Here is a 19,037-nt window from a genome sequence, read left to right as displayed (position 1 = left end):
TAATAATGGAAAAGTTACTGTTATACTCTTAACACTAGGCTATGTGAGCCTACGTCCAACCGAGGTCCCAATTTCTGTCAGAGTGGCATCTGGCCTCCCTTTTTAACCTCTGGTTTCCCCCACTGCTCTTTGTGGTTACTGTGGAGGCCACTTCAAAGCTGCTGTTGTGTGTCAGGTTTAAAGGTTACACACACAGTCCTGGAAATGTCACATCAACATCACACATCCCTCACTGATGATAAAAGAGACTGGAGGGAGCAGGGAGGACAGGTGTGGGTGGGTGACCCACATAATGATAAGCATAGGAAGGATGCAAACAGAACACAATCTTTCACCAGAATGCGTTGCTACGTTTGAACCTTTGCACTTTCCGTAGTTGTTTCATGTCCTGCATGGGGAATGTCAGAGCGCTAGACCTGTGGTGTGTTGCTAATGTTTTGTCTGTCTTTATACAATGATACCTTTTTAGTTTCAGCATTCTCTAATTCAAAAAAACGTTATGTTGCTTCATTTGTCAGTGCGTGTAATTGTTTTTAAGCCAATAGAGAATGGATAGCTAGCTAGCTAGCTGCTAGCTAGTTGCAAGCCAGGCAGCCAGCAGGTATTGGAGTGTTAGTTGCTAACTAACGTCTGCTATACTTGCTATACTTTGATCTCGGTGTCATGAAATGTGCTGAATGATGACGTTAGAATGCTGTCTCTATAAGTTGCTACTAAGCACAATACAAGGCATGATCATAATATTGTTGCTTGCCACCAGCTATACAGTAGAATCAGAATGATTCAGGGAGTTGACAGTTTATTTCGCTAGCTAACTTACTGTAGGGAGTTGACAGTTGATTTAGCTAGCTACTGTAGGGAGTTGACAGTTGATTTAGCTAGCTACTGTAGGGAGTTGACAGTTGATTTAGCTAGCTACTGTAGGGAGTTGACAGTTGATTTAGCTAGCTACTGTAGGGAGTTGACAGTTGATTTAGCTAGCTACTGTAGGGAGTTGACAGTTGATTTAAGGAGTTGATAATGGTGCTGACACTTTGCAAACCTTTTCAACATGAACTACAGGATTCCAGCTGTCAGATCATTTTGCTTGTAGATTTTCTAGGTTGAAAACCACAAACTATCTTTGCAGACACTTAGGTAAAATGAATGTTCAGCACTCTTTATGCAACCGTTGCATACCCTTTTGATTTGCTTCCTTGTGTTTGACAGACGGCATGGCGGAACAACACGCCCCCTTCGTGGCCATGGATGCGGTGCTGATGCCCAGCACGGCCCTCCCAGACGACATGCCCCGTATCAAGGGCTATGACTTCAACCAGGGAGTGGACCACCGTGCCCTGCTCCAGTCCTTCCTCACCACAGGCTTCCAGGCTAGCAGCGTGGCCCATGCCATACAGGAGATCAACAAGATGGTGAGACTCACAGGATTCCAGGCTAGATGGCCTAACTGATATGCTCAGTAAAACTATGGTGAAACGGAGCATAAAAGGTTGTATTCCAGGCTAGATGACATCATCCATCTCTAGAGGTTTAGGGAGTTGAGATGCCTTCTCAGAGCCTGGTCCCAGATCTGTTTGTGTTGTCTTGACAACTCACAATGACCATAGGAGTTGACAACACAGCACAAACAGATCTGGGAGCAGGCTAGTGTTGTCATTGGGTCAGAGGATGTCCCGCTCTGTGTAGGAGTTGATCTAGAATCAGCTGACCTAAGATCAGTGTACAGTGGGGAACTAGGGATCCTACTCCAAACATCCCAGGACGTATAAGGGGATAAGATGCCTAGTAATTGGGGATGTGGAGAGTTATGTTAGCATCTGAGTTGTTGCCATTTATGTAGACATACAGCATTCCTTGTCTGATTCTAGGCCTTGCTTTTTGGGGGATTGGGAGAGGAATAAGAAGAGGGAGAAATGTTTAAACCCCTTTATTAGAGAGAGCTTTTATCATACTGTATGTGGTCAATATTTCTATTTTTCTGTCATCTATTTATAACCACAGATTGAGAAGCGTCTGGAGCCGCTGGAGGAAGAGGAAGGATGCGGCTCCTCCTCTTCCCACTCGGGCTGTACCATCTTCCTGGGGTACACCTCCAACCTCATCAGCTCTGGAGTGAGGGAGTCCATCCGCTACCTGGCACAGCACAAAATGGTACAGTCCTAAACAACAACCCACCCTCGTGTGTCAAATTCCAGTCTTCCAGCGCTCAGTGTCTGCTGGCTGTCATTCCTCACTTGTACTTGATCAATTAAGGTGTTTGATTAGTAGGAGCTGCCCCCACCTGGTTATCTAGGTCTTAATTGGACACCTATTGAAAATAAAAACCAGCAGAGACTGCAGCCCTCCAGGAATTAAGTTTGACACCCCTGCAGCATAAACACTCACTTCAAGATGCCAGTGCATATAGGTGATCGTATACACTAGTAAAATGCTACATGTGTTTGTGGACCTTCCTAACAGGTGGACGTGATAGTGAGTACAGCGGGGGGAGTCGAGGAGGATTTCATCAAGTGTCTGGCCCCCACCTACCTGGGGGAGTTCAGCCTGTCTGGCAAGGAGCTGAGACAGAGAGGCATCAACAGGTAGAGCACTGTCACCTCTACTATGGATCACAGATCATAATACAATTAAGCAGTAAGGCACAAGGGGGTGTGGTATATGGTCAATATACCACTGCTAAGGGCTGTTCTTATGAATGATGCAACGCGGAGTGCCTGGATACAGCCCTTAGCCGTGGTATATTGGCCATATTTAAAAAATATATTTTTTATAATAGTAATAATTTCACCTTTATTAAACCAGGTAGGCCAGTTGAGAACAAGTTCTCATTTACAACTACGACCTGGCCAAGATAAAGCAAAGCAGTGCGACAAAAACAACACAGAGTTACACATGAGATAAACAAACGTACAGTCAATAACACAATAGAAAAATCTATGTACAGTGTGTGCAAATGTAGTAATGTAGTAAATAGGCCACAGAGATGAAATAATTACAATTTAGCATTAACACTGGAGTGATAGATGTGCAGATGATGATGTGCAAGTAGAGATACTGGGGTGCAAAAGAGCAAAAACATTTATAAATTACAATATGGGGATGTGCTATTTACAGATGGGCTGTGTACAGGTACAGTGATCGGTAAGCTGCTCTGACAGCTGATGCTTTAAGTTAGAGAGGGATATATAAGTCCAGCTTCAGTGATTTTTGCAATTCGCTCCAGTCATTGGCAGCAGAGAACTGGAAGGAAAGGCAGCCAAAGCAGGTGTTGGCTTTGGGGATGACCAGTGAAATATACCTGCTGGAGCGTGTGCTATGGGTGGGTGTTGCTATGGTGACCAGTGAGCTGAGATAAGGCGTGGCTTTACCTAGCAAAGAGTTATCGATGACCTGGAGCCAGTGGGTTTGGCGACGAATATGTAGTGAGGGCCAGCCAACGAGAGCATACAGGTCGCAGTGGTGGGTAGTATATGGGGCTTTGGTGACAAAACGGATGGCACTGTGATAGACTACATCCAATTTGCTGAGTAGAGTGTTGGAGGCTATTTTGTAAATTACATCGCCGAAGTCAAGGATTGGTAGGATAGTTAGTTTTACGAGGGTATGTTTGGCAGCATGAGTGAAGGAGGCTTTGTTGCGAAATAGGAAGCTGATTCTAGATTTAATTTTGGATTGGCGATGCTTAATGTGAGTCTGGAAGGAGAGTTTACAGTCTAACCAGACGCCTAGGTATTTGTAGTTGTCCACATATTCTAAGTCAGAACCGTCCAGCGTAGTGATGCTAGTCGGGCGGGCAGGTGCAGGCAGCAATCGGTTGAAGAGCATGCATTTAGTTTTACTAGCATTTAAAAGCATTTGGAGGCCACGGAAAGAGAGTTGTATGGCATTGAAGCTCGTTTGGAGGTTTGTTAACGCAGTGTCCAAAGAAGGGCCAGAAGTATACAGAATGGTGTTGTCTGCGTGGAGGTGGATCAGAGAATTACCAGCAGCGAGAGCGACATCATTGATATAAAGAGAAAAGAGTCGGCCTGAGAATTGAACCCTGTGGCACCCCCATAGAGACTGCCAGAGGTCCGGACAACAGGCCCTCAGAGTTCAGTGTGTCAAATCGATCTGAGAAGTAGTTGGTGAAGCAGGCGAGGCAGTCATTTGAGAAGCCAAAGCTATTGAGTCTGCCGATTTAAGAATGCGGTGATTGACAGAGTCGAAAGCCTTGGCCAGGTCGATGAAGACGGCTGCACAGTACTGTCTTTTATCGATAACGTTTAGGACCTTGAGCGTGGCTGAGGTGCACACATGACCAGCTCGGAAACCAGATTGCATAGTGGAGAAGGTATGGTGGGATTCGAATGGTCGGTGATCTGTTTGTTAACTTTGCTTTTGAAGATTTTAGAAAGGCAGGGCAGGATGGATAGAGGTCTATAACAGTTTGGGTCTAGAATGTCTCCCCCTTTTAAGAGGGGGAGGACCGTGGTCGTTTTCCAATCTTTGGGGATCGCAGACTTTACGAAAGAGAGGTTGAACAGGCTAGTAATAGGGGTTCCAACAATTTCGGCGGATAATTTTAGAAAGAGAGGGTGATGTGGTAGAGAAAAAGCAGTCCGACATGTTCTGGGTTGATATCGCGCTGTGCAGACTGGCAGGTATTGACCGAGCTGAAGCTGGCTGGTGTCTGAGTTAACGGTGAAGAGGGCTCGAACCACCCAGTTGGGGCTCGAACCACCCAGTTGTTATTATTGTAGGTGCTGTCTAATACACTAAATTGTCATTCATCTTTTCTCCTCTCCACTCTCGCTCTCTTTCTAGGATAGGTAACCTCCTGGTACCTAATGATAACTACTGTAAGTTTGAGGACTGGCTGATGCCCATTCTGGACCAGATGGTGCAGGAGCAGAAAGATGAGGTGAGCTAATTTAACCCTTCGTACAGGAAAGGTCATCTTCAGTATCTGTGTCTGGGTTGTATTCATTGGGGTGGTATTGTCACATTCTATTGACCTTTGACCTCTTAACCTTTTAGGGCACCCACTGGACCCCGTCCAAGATGATCCACCGTCTGGGCAAAGAGATCAACAACCCAGAGTCTGTCTACTACTGGGCCTATAAGGTGAGGACTGGAGGGGCTCACTGTTCTCATCAGCCTGTCCTTGATATAAAACAGGAGATATCAGTGGAATGAATTGAAACCAGTGCTCTTTGTCCTCTCTCTCCATTTGTGAAGTATCTTTATCATTCCCCTCTCTAAACTCACCAGTATAACGTACAGTAGGGGGCGCAAGCCCCTCATTGGCCTCACCTTACACTATCACAATGACCTCTACAAGGTTAACGGATCATAATATTATTGTTCATATTTGTTGCTGTATCAGTTGTTTGTGGGTGCTGTCTAATACACTAAATTGTCATTCACATTTTCTCTCTCTGCCTCCCTCCCTCCCTCCCTGTATCCCTCATTGAGTTACAATAGGCTGTGTTCATATAATCAATAGATGTTCAACCTCTGTTGCAGAATGACATCCCAGTGTTCAGCCCTGCTCTGACAGATGGATCCATTGGGGACATGATCTATTTCCACTCATATAAAAACCCTGGGCTGGTGCTGGATATAGTAGATGGTAAGAGAGAGAGGAGACATGAGGACTGGGGTTCTGTCGATGTACATTTCACATTTTGTCATCCATGGCGACTTACCGAAGCAATAAGGAATAAATGCCTTGCTCAATGGCACATCGACCAATTTCTCACCTTGTCGTGTCAGGGATTCAAACCTTTCGGTTACTGGCCCAAAGCTCTAACCGCTAGCTGCTGCCAGTTCTTTCCTTTGGTAATGTGAGACCACAAACTTGCCTTGATTTACATTGTAACTACAGTTGAAGTCGGAAGTTTACATACACTTAGGTTGGAGTCATTAAAACTCATTTTTCAACCACTCCACAAATTTCTTGTTAACAAACTATAGTTTTGGCAAGTCGGTTAGGACATCTACTTTGTGCATGACACAAGTCATTTTTCCAACAATCGTTTACGGACAGATTATTTCACTTGTAATTCACTGTATCACAATTCCAGTGGGTCAGAAGTTTACATACACTAAGTTGACTGTGCCTTTATACAGCTTGGAAAATTCCTGAAAATTATGTCATGGCTTTAGAAGCTTCTGATAGGCTAATTGAGATAATTTGAGTCAATTGGAGGTGTACCTGTGGATGTATTTCAAGGCCTACCTTCAAACTCAGTGCCTCTTTGCTTGACATCATGGGAAAATCTAAAGAAATCAACCAGATCTCCACAAGTCTGGTTCATCCTTAGGCGCAATTTCCAAAAGCCTGAAGGTACCACATTCATCTGTACAAACAATAGTACGCAAGTATAAACACCGTGGGACCATGCAGCCGTCATACCGCTCAGGAAGGAGATGCGTTCTGTCTCCTAGAGATTAACGTACTTTGGTGCGAAAAGTACAAATCAATCCCAGAACAACAGCAAAGGACCTTGTGAAGATGCTGGAGGAATCACGTACAAAGTATCTACACTGCTCAAAAAAATAAAGGGAACACTTAAACAACACAATGTAACTCCAAGTCAATCACACTTCTGTGAAATCAAACTGTCCACTTAGGAAGCAACACTGATTGACAATAAATTTCACATGCTGTTGTGCAAATGGAATAGACAAAAGGTGGAAATTATAGGCAATTAGCAAGACACCCCCAAAAAAGGAGTGATTCTGCAGGTGGTGATCACAGACCACTTCTCAGTTCCTATGCTTCCTGGCTGATGTTTTGGTCACTTTTGAATGCTGGCGGTGCTCTCACTCTAGTGGTAGCATGAGACGGAGTCTACAACCCACACAAGTGGCTCAGGTAGTGCAGTTCATCCAGGATGGCACATCAATGCGAACTGTGGCAAAAAGGTTTGCTGTGTCTGTCAGCGTAGTGTCCAGAGCATGGAGGCGCTACCAGGAGACAGGCCAGTACATCAGGAGACGTGGAGGAGGCCGTAGGAGGGCAACAACCCAGCAGCAGGACCGCTACCTCCGCCTTTGTGCAAGGAGGTGCACTGCCAGAGCCCTGCAAAATGACCTCCAGCAGGCCACAAATGTGCATGTGTCTGCTCAAACGGTCAGAAACAGACTCCATGAGGGTGGTATGAGGGCCCGACGTCCACAGGTGGGGGTTGTGCTTACAGCCCAACACCGTGCAGGACGTTTGGCATTTGCCAGAGAACACCAAGATTGGCAAATTCGCCACTGGCGCCCTGTGCTCTTCACAGATGAAAGCAGGTTCACACTGAGCACATGAGCACATGTGACAGACGTGACAGAGTCTGGAGACGCCGTGAAGAACGTTCTGCTGCCTGCAACATCCTCCAGCATGACCGGTTTGGCGATGGGTCAGTCATGGTGTGGGGTGGCATTTCTTTGTGGGGCCGCACAGCCCTCCATGTGCTCGCCAGAGGTAGCCTGACTGCCATTAGGTACCGAGATGAGATCCTCAGACCCCTTATGAGACCATATGCTGACACATGCACATTTGTGGCCTGCTGGAGGTCATTTTGCAGGGCTGTGTGTTGACCAAAACATCAGCCAGGAAGCATAGGAACTGAGAAGTGGTCTGTGGTCACCACCTGCAGAATCACTCCTTTTTTGGGGGTGTCTTGCTAATTGCCTATAATTTCCACCTTTTGTCTATTCCATTTGCACAACAGCATGTGAAATGTATTGTCAATCAGTGTTGCTTCCTAAGTGGACAGTTTGATTTCACAGAAGTGTGATTGACTTGGAGTTACATTGTGTTGTTTAAGTGTTCCCTTTATTTTTTTGAGCAGTGTATATCCACAGTAAAACGAGTCCTATATCGACATAACCTGAAAAGCCGCTCAGCAAGGCAGAAGCCACTGCTCCTAAACCACCATAAAAAAGCCAGACGACGGTTTGCAACTGCACATGGGGACAAAGATCGTACTTTTTGGAGAAATGTCCTCTGGTCTGATGAAACAAAAATAGAAGTGTTTGGCCATAATGACCATCGCTATTTTTGGAGGAAAAAGGGGGAGGCTTGCAAGACGAAGAATACCATCCCAACCGTGAAGCACGGGGGTGGCAGCAGCATGTGGTGGGATTGCTTTGCTGTAGAAGGGACTGGTGCGCTTCACAAACTAGATGGCATCATGAGGCAGGAAAAGTATGTGGATATATTGAAGCAACATCTCAAGACACCAGTCAGGAAGTTAAAGCTTGGTCGCAAATGGGTCTTCCAAATGGACAATGACCCCAAGCATACTTCCAGAATTGTGGCAAAATGGCTTAAGGACAACAAAGTCAAGGTGGCCATCACAAAGCCCTGACCTCAATACTGTAGAACATTTGTGTGCAGAACTGAAAAAGTGTGTGCGAGCAAGGAGGCCTTACAACCCTGACTCAGTTACACCAGCTCTGTCAGGAGGAATGGGCCTAAATTCACCCAACTTATTGTGGGAAGCTTGTGGAAGGCTACCCGAAACGTTTGACCCAAGTTAAACAATTTAAAGGCAATGCTATCAAAAACTAATTGAGTGTATGTAAACTTCTGACCCACTGGGAATTTGATTTAAATTAAATAAAAGCTGAAATGAATCATTCTCTACTATTATTCTGACATTTCACATTCTTAAAATAAAGTGGTGATCCTAACTGACCTAAGACAAGGAATTTTTACTAGGATTAAATGTCAGGAATTGTGAAAAACTGAGTGTAAATTTATTTGGTTAAGGTGTATGTAAACTTCTGACTTCAACTGTACATATCTCATCCACCACAAACTTGGTGACATTCATTCCAGATATCTATGCACTCAATAGTATATGTCACTGTTTTGGTGCTTGGTTTTGTAGTTGAAGGGTGGTGTGCTTGGTTTTGTAGTTGAGGGTGGTGTGCTTGGTTTTGTAGTTGAAGGGTGGTGTGCTTGGTTTTGTAGTTGAAGGGTGGTGTGCTTGGTTTTGTAGTTGAAGGGTGGTGTGCTTGGTTTTGTAGTTGAAGGGTGGTGTGCTTGGTTTTGTAGTTGAAGGGTGGTGTGCTTGGTTTTGTAGTTGAAGGGTGGTGTGTAATGTATTGTGCTGATAACATGGTCTGTGTTGTAGATATCCGCAGGTTGAACAGCAAGGCAGTGTTTGCCAAACGGACAGGGATGATTATTCTGGGTGGCGGCCTGGTCAAACACCATATAGCCAATGCCAATCTGATGGTAAGTAACTACTATTAGTACTACTATAAAATGTTCTCTATGATCATATTCCTTAATTATAATGTTGGTGTAAATTATGAACTGTTCAATTCACCTATTTTCCTATAATTTTGTGCTGTCGCATTTCACCAGTTAGAAAGTTGACGTGCTTAGCAGTGTTGGGGAGTAGTAAATTACATGTAGTTCAACTAGTAATGTAATTACATTTGACAGTAGCTTGGTGGTAGTTGAACTACATTCAAATCTTGGTAGTGTTTCCAGTAGTTAATGACTTATCTGCAATGTAGCGGTGTAGCTAACTACTGGAACTACTGTTCTTGCAATTTGTAGTCTAGGACATTTCAGATTGAGATATTATACACTGCTCAAAAAAATAAAGGGAACACTAAAATAACACATCCTAGATCTGAATGAATGAAATATTCTTATTAAATACTTTTTTCTTTACATAGTTGAATGTGCTGACAACAAAATCACACACATTATCAATGGAAATCAAATTTATCAACCCATGGAGGTCTGGATTTGGAGTCACACTCAAAATTAAAGTGGAAAACCACACTACAGGCTGATTCAACTTTGATGTAATGTCCTTAAAACAAGTCAAAATGAGGCTCAGTAGTGTGTGTGGCCTCCACGTGCCTGTATGACCTCCCTACAATGCCTGGGCATGCTCCTGATGAGGTGGCGGATGGTCTCCTGAGGGATTTCCTCCCAGACCTGGACTAAAGCATCCGCCAACTCCTGGACAGTCTGTGGTGCAACGTGGCGTTGGTGGATGGAGCGAGACATGATGTCCCAGATGTGCTCAATTGGATTCAGGTCTGGGGAACGGGCGGGCCAGTCCATAGCATCAATGCCTTCCTCTTGCAGGAACTGCTGACACACTCCAGCCACATGAGGTCTAGCATTGTCTTGCATTAGGAGGAACCCAGGGCCAACCGCACCAGCATATGGTCTCACAAGGGGTCTGAGGATCTCATCTCCGTACCTAATGGCAGTCAGGCTACCTCTGGCGAGCACATGTAGGGCTGTGCGGCCCCCCAAAGAAATGCCACCCCACACCATGACTGACCCACCGCCAAACCGGTCATGCTGGAGGATGTTGCAGGCAGCAGAACGTTCTCCACGGCGTCTCCAGACTCTGTCACATGTGCTCAGTGTGAACCTGCTTTCATCTGTGAAGAGCACAGGGCGCCAGTGGCGAATTTGCCAATCTTGGTGTTCTCTGGCAAATGCCAAACGTCCTGCACGGTGTTGGGCTGTAAGCACAACCCCCACCTGTGGACGTCGGGCCCTCATACCACCCTCATGGAGTCTGTTTCTGACCGTTTGAGCAGACACATGCACATTTGTGGCCTGCTGGAGGTCATTTTGCAGGGCTCTGGCAGTGCTCCTCCTGCTCCTCCTTGCACAAAGGCGGAGGTAGCGGTCCTGCTGCTGGGTTGTTGCCCTCCTACGGCCTCCTCCACGTCTCCTGATGTACTGGCCTGTCTCCTGGTAGCGCCTCCATGCTCTGGACACTACGCTGACAGACACAGCAAACCTTCTTGCCACAGCTCGCATTGATGTGCCATCCTGGATGAGCTGCACTACCTGAGCCACTTGTGTGGGTTGTAGACTCCGTCTCATGCTACCACTAGAGTGAAAGCACCGCCAGCATTCAAAAGTGACCAAAACATCAGCCAGGAAGCATAGGAACTGAGAAGTGGTCTGTGGTCACCACCTGCAGAACCACTCCTTTATTGGGGGTGTCTTGCTAATTGCCTATAATTTCCACCTGTTGTCTATTCCATTTGCACATCAGCATGTGAAATTTATTGTCAATCAGTGTTGCTTCCTAAGTGAACAGTTTGATTTCACAGAAGTGTGATCGACTTGGAGTTACATTGTGTTGTTTAAGTGTTCCCTTTATTTTTTTGAGCAGTGTAATTTATCATGTAGTAGTTTGGATGTAGTGAATTACATTTTCAAAGTAGTTGGTAGCTTGGTAAACTACATTTTCAAAGAGGTTGGTAGCTTGGTAAACTCCATTTTCAGAGTAGCTTCCCCAACACGGGTGTTTAGCAACCGTAACTAAACAACCAGGTCAAACCATCTCATTATAATGTAACCCTCCCTCAGAGGAATGGAGCGGACTATGCAGTGTTTGTGAACACTGGGCAGGAGTTTGATGGTTCAGACTCAGGGGCCAGGCCTGATGAGGCAGTGTCTTGGGGGAAGATCCGCATGGATGCCAAGCCAGTCAAGGTAACTCGCTCACCAGCTATCTTATCCCCAGTCTGAAGGTTAATTGGCCACCCGAAGATGGAAATGTGCTTTTGTACACTAATATAGATGAAGTGAAAGTGTAACTCAGGGTCAAGCAGGAGAGCAGTGCCCCCAGAACTCTTGATAGATGCATTAGATCGACCAAAGATAAAACACAAACTCACGTTGAACCTTTTCCAGTGGCTCTTTCCATTCCCATCTCCAGAAATGTCTCCTGTTTCCTTTGTGTTTTGTTTCTCTCTCCAGGTGTACGCTGATGCTTCCATAGTCTTCCCACTGCTGGTAGCTGAGACGTTTGCCCACCATGCTGACAAGCTGATTCCTGACAAGTTAGAATAACCAAACTAACCAAGGTGTGCCCACTCCACACTAAAAGGAATAATCCCACAAAAAAAAAAAAAAAAATGTTTTTTGTTTCATTAGTCAACTGTTGATACAGTCCCAAAATGTTTTTCATGTCAGCAATCAAGTTCAAGATATAGAACTTTCAAAAGGCTAATTGTCACTTGCCACATCATCATGATAATGCATCATATGACAGTGATCTCTCTCTGCGTCTATTTTTAGACACGATTTCTGTTTACGGACTTCTCTCCATTATTTCAGAAATAAGTATTTGCTACGGGGTACATTTAGCGTAAGTGTTTTTGTTGTTGAATGACGTGAATTGCCATGTACCAATGAGTTGTGTGTGTACATGCGTGTGTATGCGTGCATACTGGCACGTTTGAGAATCACATTGCTGAGTGAGACATTACTATATGGTAAACTTATAAGATATGTTATTTTTTTAAGTTAGTGAGAGGGTCTCTTTAGGGGAGCATGCACTGTTATTCAAAGAAACCTGAGGTGAAATGTATTTATTACCTAGTACCTACTCATGTATATCTGAAAATGTAAATGAATAAAAACAACCTCAATGTTTCCATTATTACAGAATAAAACATCTGCTGTCTTACTACCTCTTGTTTTCTTCTCTCAAAAATGTTCAGCAATGCTGTAGTACCTGAAATGACCATAAGGGGTCTCCCCTGCCTCACCCACTTCGTGCACGCACATATACAATAGTCCTTGACCTCATCTCTTCTAGCTCCAGTGCATATCATCTCTGACAGTGATCTGGAGGCATTAGCTACCATTGTGTACATGGATGTACTTGCCAATCAGTCAGAATGTTTCTACTTTACATGAATCAGCATCATGTGAGCAAATCTACAGCTGAGTACAGGCAGCTCAATTCTGATATTTTGCCCAAATATTGTAGAAAGAGCTGATCTGATTGGTCAAAAGACCAACAAGTGTAGAAAAAAAATTCTGAATTAGGCAGGTCACTTTTGTTGTGCAGCGTTATACATTTATTTTATTTAACTAGGCAAGTCACTTACGGCCTACCAATAGGCAAAAAGCCTCCTGCTGGGATTAAAGATAAAAATGAATAAAAATATAGGACAAACACATCACGACAAGAGAGACAACACTACATAAAGAAAAACCTAAGCCAACAACAACATGGTAGCAACACATGACAGCAGCATAACAGTTACGTCATATGTCAAACTCGTTCCACAGAGGGCTGAGTGTCTGGGTTTTTGCTCCTCCCTTGTACTTAATTGATGAAATAAGGTCAATAATTAGTAAGGAACTCCCCTCACCTGGTTGTCTAGGTCTTAGATGAAAGGAATAACCAGAAACCATCAAACACTACATTTTAGTAATTTAGCACAGTGTTTCCCAACTCCAGTCCTCAAGTCCCCCTAGAGAACACATTTTTATTGTAGCCCTGGACAATCACAGCTGATTAAACTAATCATCAAGCCCTCTGAGTTGAATGTGTGCTGAAGATACCAACCCTACCATTATGCTTGTTTACACTGAGCAGCACTGGGGTCGGAATACAGTCATGGTTATATGAACACACCATGGAGCCGGCAAGAGATATGGGTTGGAAAACTTACTTCAATGCAGGGATGGGATATGCCACTATACTCCAAATTGTACCTTTATCCAAATTGCCGTTTTCGTCCTCTTGCTAGCTACCAGTAGCCACAGCAGCCATTATGGAAAGGCATGTCATGTTGAACAACAAAGAAACTGATTGGCTGACACAGCCATTCTAAAATAGCTGCGGTGGCTACTGCTAGCTAGCATGGGGATGAACAGGGAAGTATTTCAATCTTCTCGATGTATCAGTGTGGATAAAGGTAAAATGTGTAGTATAGTGGCATATCCCTGCATTGACGCACGTTTTCAACCCCCGTATCTGGCGCCAGCTCCTAGGTGTCTTAAAGTAACCATGATTGTGTTCTGACGCCAGTGCAGCTCAGTGTAAACAAGCGTAACGGTAGGGTCAGTATCTTCTGGCAACCGGAGCTACTTACATTAGTGCATTCATCTTAAGATAGCCAGGTGAGACAACAACCTATCACAGCCGTAGGAAGTTATGAAGCTCAAAACAAGTCAAGGGTATAGTTATTGACAGTGAGAGGATATTGGCATTAACACTGCCATTACATGCTACTGTGGGGTGAGATGTGTGGTAGCGTGTTTGTTCATTGTTTTCAGTGGGTGGGTGTTATTGAATGGGTTTCCAGATCCAAGAGGCCACGTCAGGTAACCATTCCATCAATCACGGCTGTTGTCTGTGTGGTTCCGCCCCTCCCAGTTCCCCTGAAGAGTTAATGAAAGAATTATGCGTCACGTGTGGGCTGTTCTGTGGAAATGTCTGTTGGTACCGTTACCGGTTGTACACGCACACACACGAATGCGTTTGTTTTACTATCCTTGCGGGGACTAAGCAATTGATTCCCATTCAAAATCATATTTTCCCTTAACCTAACCTAACCTGATCGTGTACTTCAGGAAACAGCAGAGTGAGCACCCCCCTATCCACATCGACGGGACAGCAGGGGAGAAGGTGGAAAGTTTTAAGTTCCTGGGCGTAAACATCACTGACAAACTGAAATGGTCCACCCACACAGACAGTGGAGGCTGAAGAAATTTGGCTTGTCACCTTAAACCCTCACAAACTTTTACAGATGCACAATTGAGAGCATCCTGTCGGGCTGTATCACCACCTGGTACGGCAACTGCTCCGCTCAGAACTGTAAGGCTCTCCAGAGGGTAGTGAGGTCTGCACAACGCATCACCGGGGGCAAACTACCTGCCCTCCAGGACACCTACAGTACAGCACCCGATGTCACAGGAAATCCAAAAAGATCATCAAGGACAACAACCACCTGAGCCACTGCCTGTTCACCCCGCTATCATCCAGTAGGCGAGGACAGTACAGGTGCATCAAAGCGGGGACTGAGAGACTGAAAAACAGCTTCTTTCTCAAGGCCATCAGACTGTTAAATAGCCATCACTAGCACAGAGAGGCTGCAGCCTACATACACATACTTGAACTCATTGGCCACTTTAACAAATGGAACACTAGTCACTTTAATAATATTTACCTTTCTTGCATTACTCATCTCATATTTATACACTGCATTCTATACTTTTCTACTGTATCTTAGTCTATGCCTCTCTGACATTGCTTGTCCAAATATGTATATATTCTTAACTCCGTTCCTTTACTTGTGTGTATTGGGTATATGTTGTGAAATTGTTAGATATCACTTGTTAGATATTGCTGCATGGTCGGAACTAGAAGCACAAGCATTTTGCTACACCCGCATTAACATCTGCTAACCATGTGACCAATACAATGTGATTTGACTTGATTAGAACCCTGACTCTTAACCCTAAAACTAACCACTACTCTACAACACTGGTCCATCAAGAAGATTGAAATATTGCTTGTTTTCCCAGAAAACTGCCCTTTTGTCCTCATGCTAGCTAGCAGTAGCCACAACAGCCATTATGGAATGGCACTTCATATTGAACAACAAAGGAACTGATTGGCTACTGCTAGCTAGCATGAGGACAAAAAGGGCAGTTTTCTGGGAAAACAAGCAATATTTCAATCTCCTCTATGTATCAGTGTGGATAAAGGTCAAATTTGGAGTACATTGGCATATCCCATCCCTGCATTGAGGTACGTTTTCAAACCCATATCTCACGCCAACTCCTGAGTGTCTAAATGTAAACATGAGCAGTGGAGGCTCCTCAGAGGAGGAAGGGGAGGACCATCCTCCTATCCTTTTTAGATAAAACTATACTAAATATATGCACGTCACCAAATAATTGATAAAAACACACTGTTTTGCAATGAAGGTCTACAGTAGCCTCAACAGCACTCTGTAGAGTAGCACCATGGTGTAGCCGGAGGACAGCTAGTTTTCCTTCTGGTCCCCATGAGGATAGTAAAACCAAAAACCTGCATTACATAACAATGAAATAATTGTCAACACATTCTCAGCTTTTATGAGTCTGACATCAGTCACTTCACACTATAAACTTAACCTGAATAGTAGAGAGAGTATGCACTCTTCTCTCATTGATATAGCGCCATCAGTGTTCCCCTAAGGGGAGTTGAGCCTTCCGATGTCTAATCATAGTTCCCATATACCTAAACTTCCACTCTACACGTCACCATGCAGACCCATTATATTACAACCTTTTAAATGGAACTTCTGCAAACAATCACAAATGTGTTTATTCATGAAAAGCCACAGTGACGTCAGGAATGTTTTATTTATTTTTTGCCCAAAATGTATCTGACCTTTCCAAGATGGGAATAAAACTAACCAGAATAGAATTTTGGGACAAGGTCCATTTTCCCAAACCTCAGCCTCAATGTGTCCTCCCCCTACACACTCTCTGCAGTTCCTCTTTTTGCACAAACTGCTTTTCCATCCATTTAATTTTCCTTTCATTTTCTATTGGCTTTGTGTGCTGTATGGTGTATGTGTGTGTGTGTGTGTGTGTGTGTGTGTGTGTGTGTGTGTGTGTGTGTGTGTGTGTGTGTGTGTGTGTGTGTGTGTGTGTGTGTGTGTGTGTGTGTGTGTGGGGGGGGGGGGGGGGGGGGGGGGGGGGCACGGTGTGCTGTAGGGTGTGTTTACCAAGGGCTAGACATTAGATTGACAGCACAAAGGCCACACTGTATGGATTTTCCATCACGTTTAGACGCTTATGTTTGTTTAGCGCTTTATTGGATGATGAGGAGACAGAAAGTCTGAGAGAGAGAAGATATTGCGTGGATAGTTGTCTCGTGTGTGTGTGTGGGCATGTGTGCTCACGGCAGTGTGTGTGTGTTAATGCGCGTGCGTGCTCAGGGCTGTGTGTGTGTGCATTATCTAGTCACGCTATGATAATGTTGTGTGACGTCTCCACAGAGCGGACAGTGTTAGGACCTTCTCTCGCTGAACAATCACTACTCTGTGTGATGTGGGGGCCACAACAGTCATAATGGCAATTATGTCTGTACAGCAGCCAGATTGGCAGATATCTGCTGAGAGGGAGGGAAGGAGGGAGAGAGAAAGAGGGAGAGAGAGACAGAGAGAGTGCAGAGGGGGGAGAGAAAGAGGGGGAGAGACAGAGAAGAGAGCGAAAGAAAGGGAGAGGGAGGAGGAAAAAAGAAAGAGGGAAAGTGAAAGATGACTGGCTGCACAGCTGCAGGGTGGGTTGAGCCTGTCGAGAGTCTAGTGCAGCGTGTGTGTGTGTTGTTGTGCGTATTTTTCTATGTATGTAGTGTGTATGTGTATGTGTGTTGTTGTGTGTATTTTTCTATGTTTGTATGTAGTGTGTTTGTGTGTTGTTGTGCGTATTTCTCTATGTATGTAGTGTGTGTATGTCCTGTCTGTACACTCTTTAGCAGCGGCATCCTCATGCCCTTATCTGCTTCACTGTTTACCTGTTATGTTGCCATGGGGACTCCCGCCCTGGATTCATGCCAAGCTAACCTGCAGACAGGGGCGTCATTCACCCCCAAAATCTGAGGGGGTACAAAGTATGTGAGGATGGCCGGGGGGTGGTTCGGACAGGGGCTAGGCCTCCTGCTGGAAGTTGGAGAATTTACCATTTTTCAAACATCTAAAACAGCGTTTTCCTGCAATATAGATCCATAATCATTATGCTTAATTCAATGTAAATGTATTTTTTATTTTTCTGCATATCTAAGAATATCTCTTGAGCTCCAGACTGGTGGTTATATCTTTTTTGGTATTGAAAGGAATGTGAGTTTTATTCAGTACATGTAGTAATTGCTTGCTTTTCTAAAGTCTACCAACCTTGCTAGCAGGCATCCCATCGTAGATAGTTTGACAAGCTAGCTACTCTAACTTGATTGATAGCCTGAAATGGCTTCTTGGTAGCTAGTTATGAGGTTTGGAGATTGGGAACCTATCTGGGCTAGTTAAAGTGAAATTCATAAAATTGCCAGGTGACTAGTAGTATTACAGAGAAACAACAACCAAAAATGTAATTTTTTCCCCCCTCCATTTTCTATTTGTAATACAAACCCTTTTATTCATTATACATTTATTTTTACAGGACAAATCTGAGGGGGCATGTACCCCTGTGCCCCCTATGGGCATGATGCCTCTACGTGCAAAGGTGGCAGCAGGTGAGGGAGTGCGGGGCACTTGACCCCTCAGATTTGTCCTGTACATTTTTTAAATAAAAATAAATAAACAGAGCAAGAAAGTGAGTGAGAGAGAGGGAGTCAACCTAGAGAGTGAGAAGAGAGAGAGAAAAAGAGAGAGAGCTTTAGCCTCACCTACAAACTGCTTTCTTAGAAACAGGAAGTTGATTGATGCGGTGTAACCTCTGACGCAGCCAGCTGCCGCTGCTGACGGAGACTTTCTCCGTTGGCCCGGCAACGACTCAGAGAATACAAACATCCAGACCGATGCTAAACTCTTTTCCTCCATCATCAGCATTGTCATCATTGCCGCTATAATCGGTGCCGTTATCATCTTTGCCGTTATGATCATTAGCTTTGACAGCTGGCGCGGCTGGGTGGGGTTGGTTGGTGGTTGTAGAAGTCAGTGATAATATGACCCCATTGATATAGATCATTTGGTTGACCCTGTCTCACCTGCTGTGGATAACCTCCCACAGTTAGTTAGTCACTACAGATACCCTGGTTCGAATCCAGGCTGTATCACAACCGGCCGTGATTGGGAGTCCCATAGGGCGGCACACAATTGGCCCAGCGTCGTCCGGGTTTGGCTGGTGTAGGCCGTCATTGTTCTTAACTGACTTGCCTAGTTAAAAGGTTAAATAAAGACAAATAAAAAAATAGACAGGGATCAAGTTCACTCTATATATCTTCCTTTAAGAAGACATGAACTCTGTCAACCCTCTCATCTGTCTTTTGTTACCCCATATGGTGGTGCCAGATTGGGCACTTTTCCTCACCTGCAACTGGGCTACCTTTAATGGACTTGGTGAGATTTTGGCTCAGATTCATCTGTAAAGTGTCATGAAATCTGGCAACACTACCTCCATATATGTAAAAGAGACAGCGTTTTTACAAACCTTAGCCTCAAGTCAGAAAAAAGGATTGTGATGTAATATTGTGGTGTGATATTCAGTTGAGACACGTTGCCGTTTGGTTCACAACACGGTTCACCATGTTCTAGTTCACCACTAGTGTTAT

The 19,037-nt window shown here is 44.5% G+C and overlaps 1 protein-coding gene across 2 annotated transcripts; it reads left to right on the top strand.

Annotated features, from left to right (window-relative positions):
• Window positions 1-315: 315 nt before the first annotated feature.
• Window positions 316-12,452, top strand: LOC120042043 (deoxyhypusine synthase-like). 2 transcript variants are annotated; one of them, XR_005476004.1, is made up of 11 exons: window positions 316-421; window positions 1,210-1,412; window positions 2,002-2,151; window positions 2,461-2,582; window positions 4,807-4,903; window positions 5,020-5,106; window positions 5,509-5,614; window positions 9,117-9,220; window positions 11,345-11,470; window positions 11,738-11,889; window positions 11,927-12,452. XR_005476004.1 is itself a non-coding variant. In XM_038986937.1 (10 exons), the coding sequence occupies exons 2-10, from the start codon at window positions 1,215-1,217 to the stop codon at window positions 11,828-11,830; spliced, it is 1,083 nt and encodes a 360-aa protein (XP_038842865.1). In that variant the 5' UTR covers window positions 316-421; window positions 1,210-1,214; the 3' UTR covers window positions 11,831-12,452. The 2 variants fall into 2 exon arrangements, 1 of the variants encoding a protein (XP_038842865.1); XM_038986937.1 differs by having other exon boundaries at window positions 11,738-12,452.
• Window positions 12,453-19,037: the final 6,585 nt, after the last annotated feature.

This window comes from Salvelinus namaycush, unplaced genomic scaffold, assembly GCF_016432855.1.
Source record: "Salvelinus namaycush isolate Seneca unplaced genomic scaffold, SaNama_1.0 Scaffold607, whole genome shotgun sequence".
In the NCBI taxonomy this organism is placed as follows: domain Eukaryota; kingdom Metazoa; phylum Chordata; class Actinopteri; order Salmoniformes; family Salmonidae; genus Salvelinus; species Salvelinus namaycush.
Note: the sequence above shows the minus strand (reverse complement) of the source record. Positions and strands in the feature narration are given on the sequence as shown.

Excerpts from the sequence above, each read along its gene's own strand:
- LOC120042043 (XM_038986937.1), top strand. The coding sequence starts at position 1,215 with ATGGCGGAACAACACGCCCCCTTCGTGGCCATGGATGCGGTGCTGATG. Across the intron at positions 1,413-2,001 it reads TACAGGAGATCAACAAGATG|ATTGAGAAGCGTCTGGAGCC; the intron begins GTGAGACTCACA and ends TTATAACCACAG. Across the intron at positions 2,152-2,460 it reads ACCTGGCACAGCACAAAATG|GTGGACGTGATAGTGAGTAC; the intron begins GTACAGTCCTAA and ends CCTTCCTAACAG.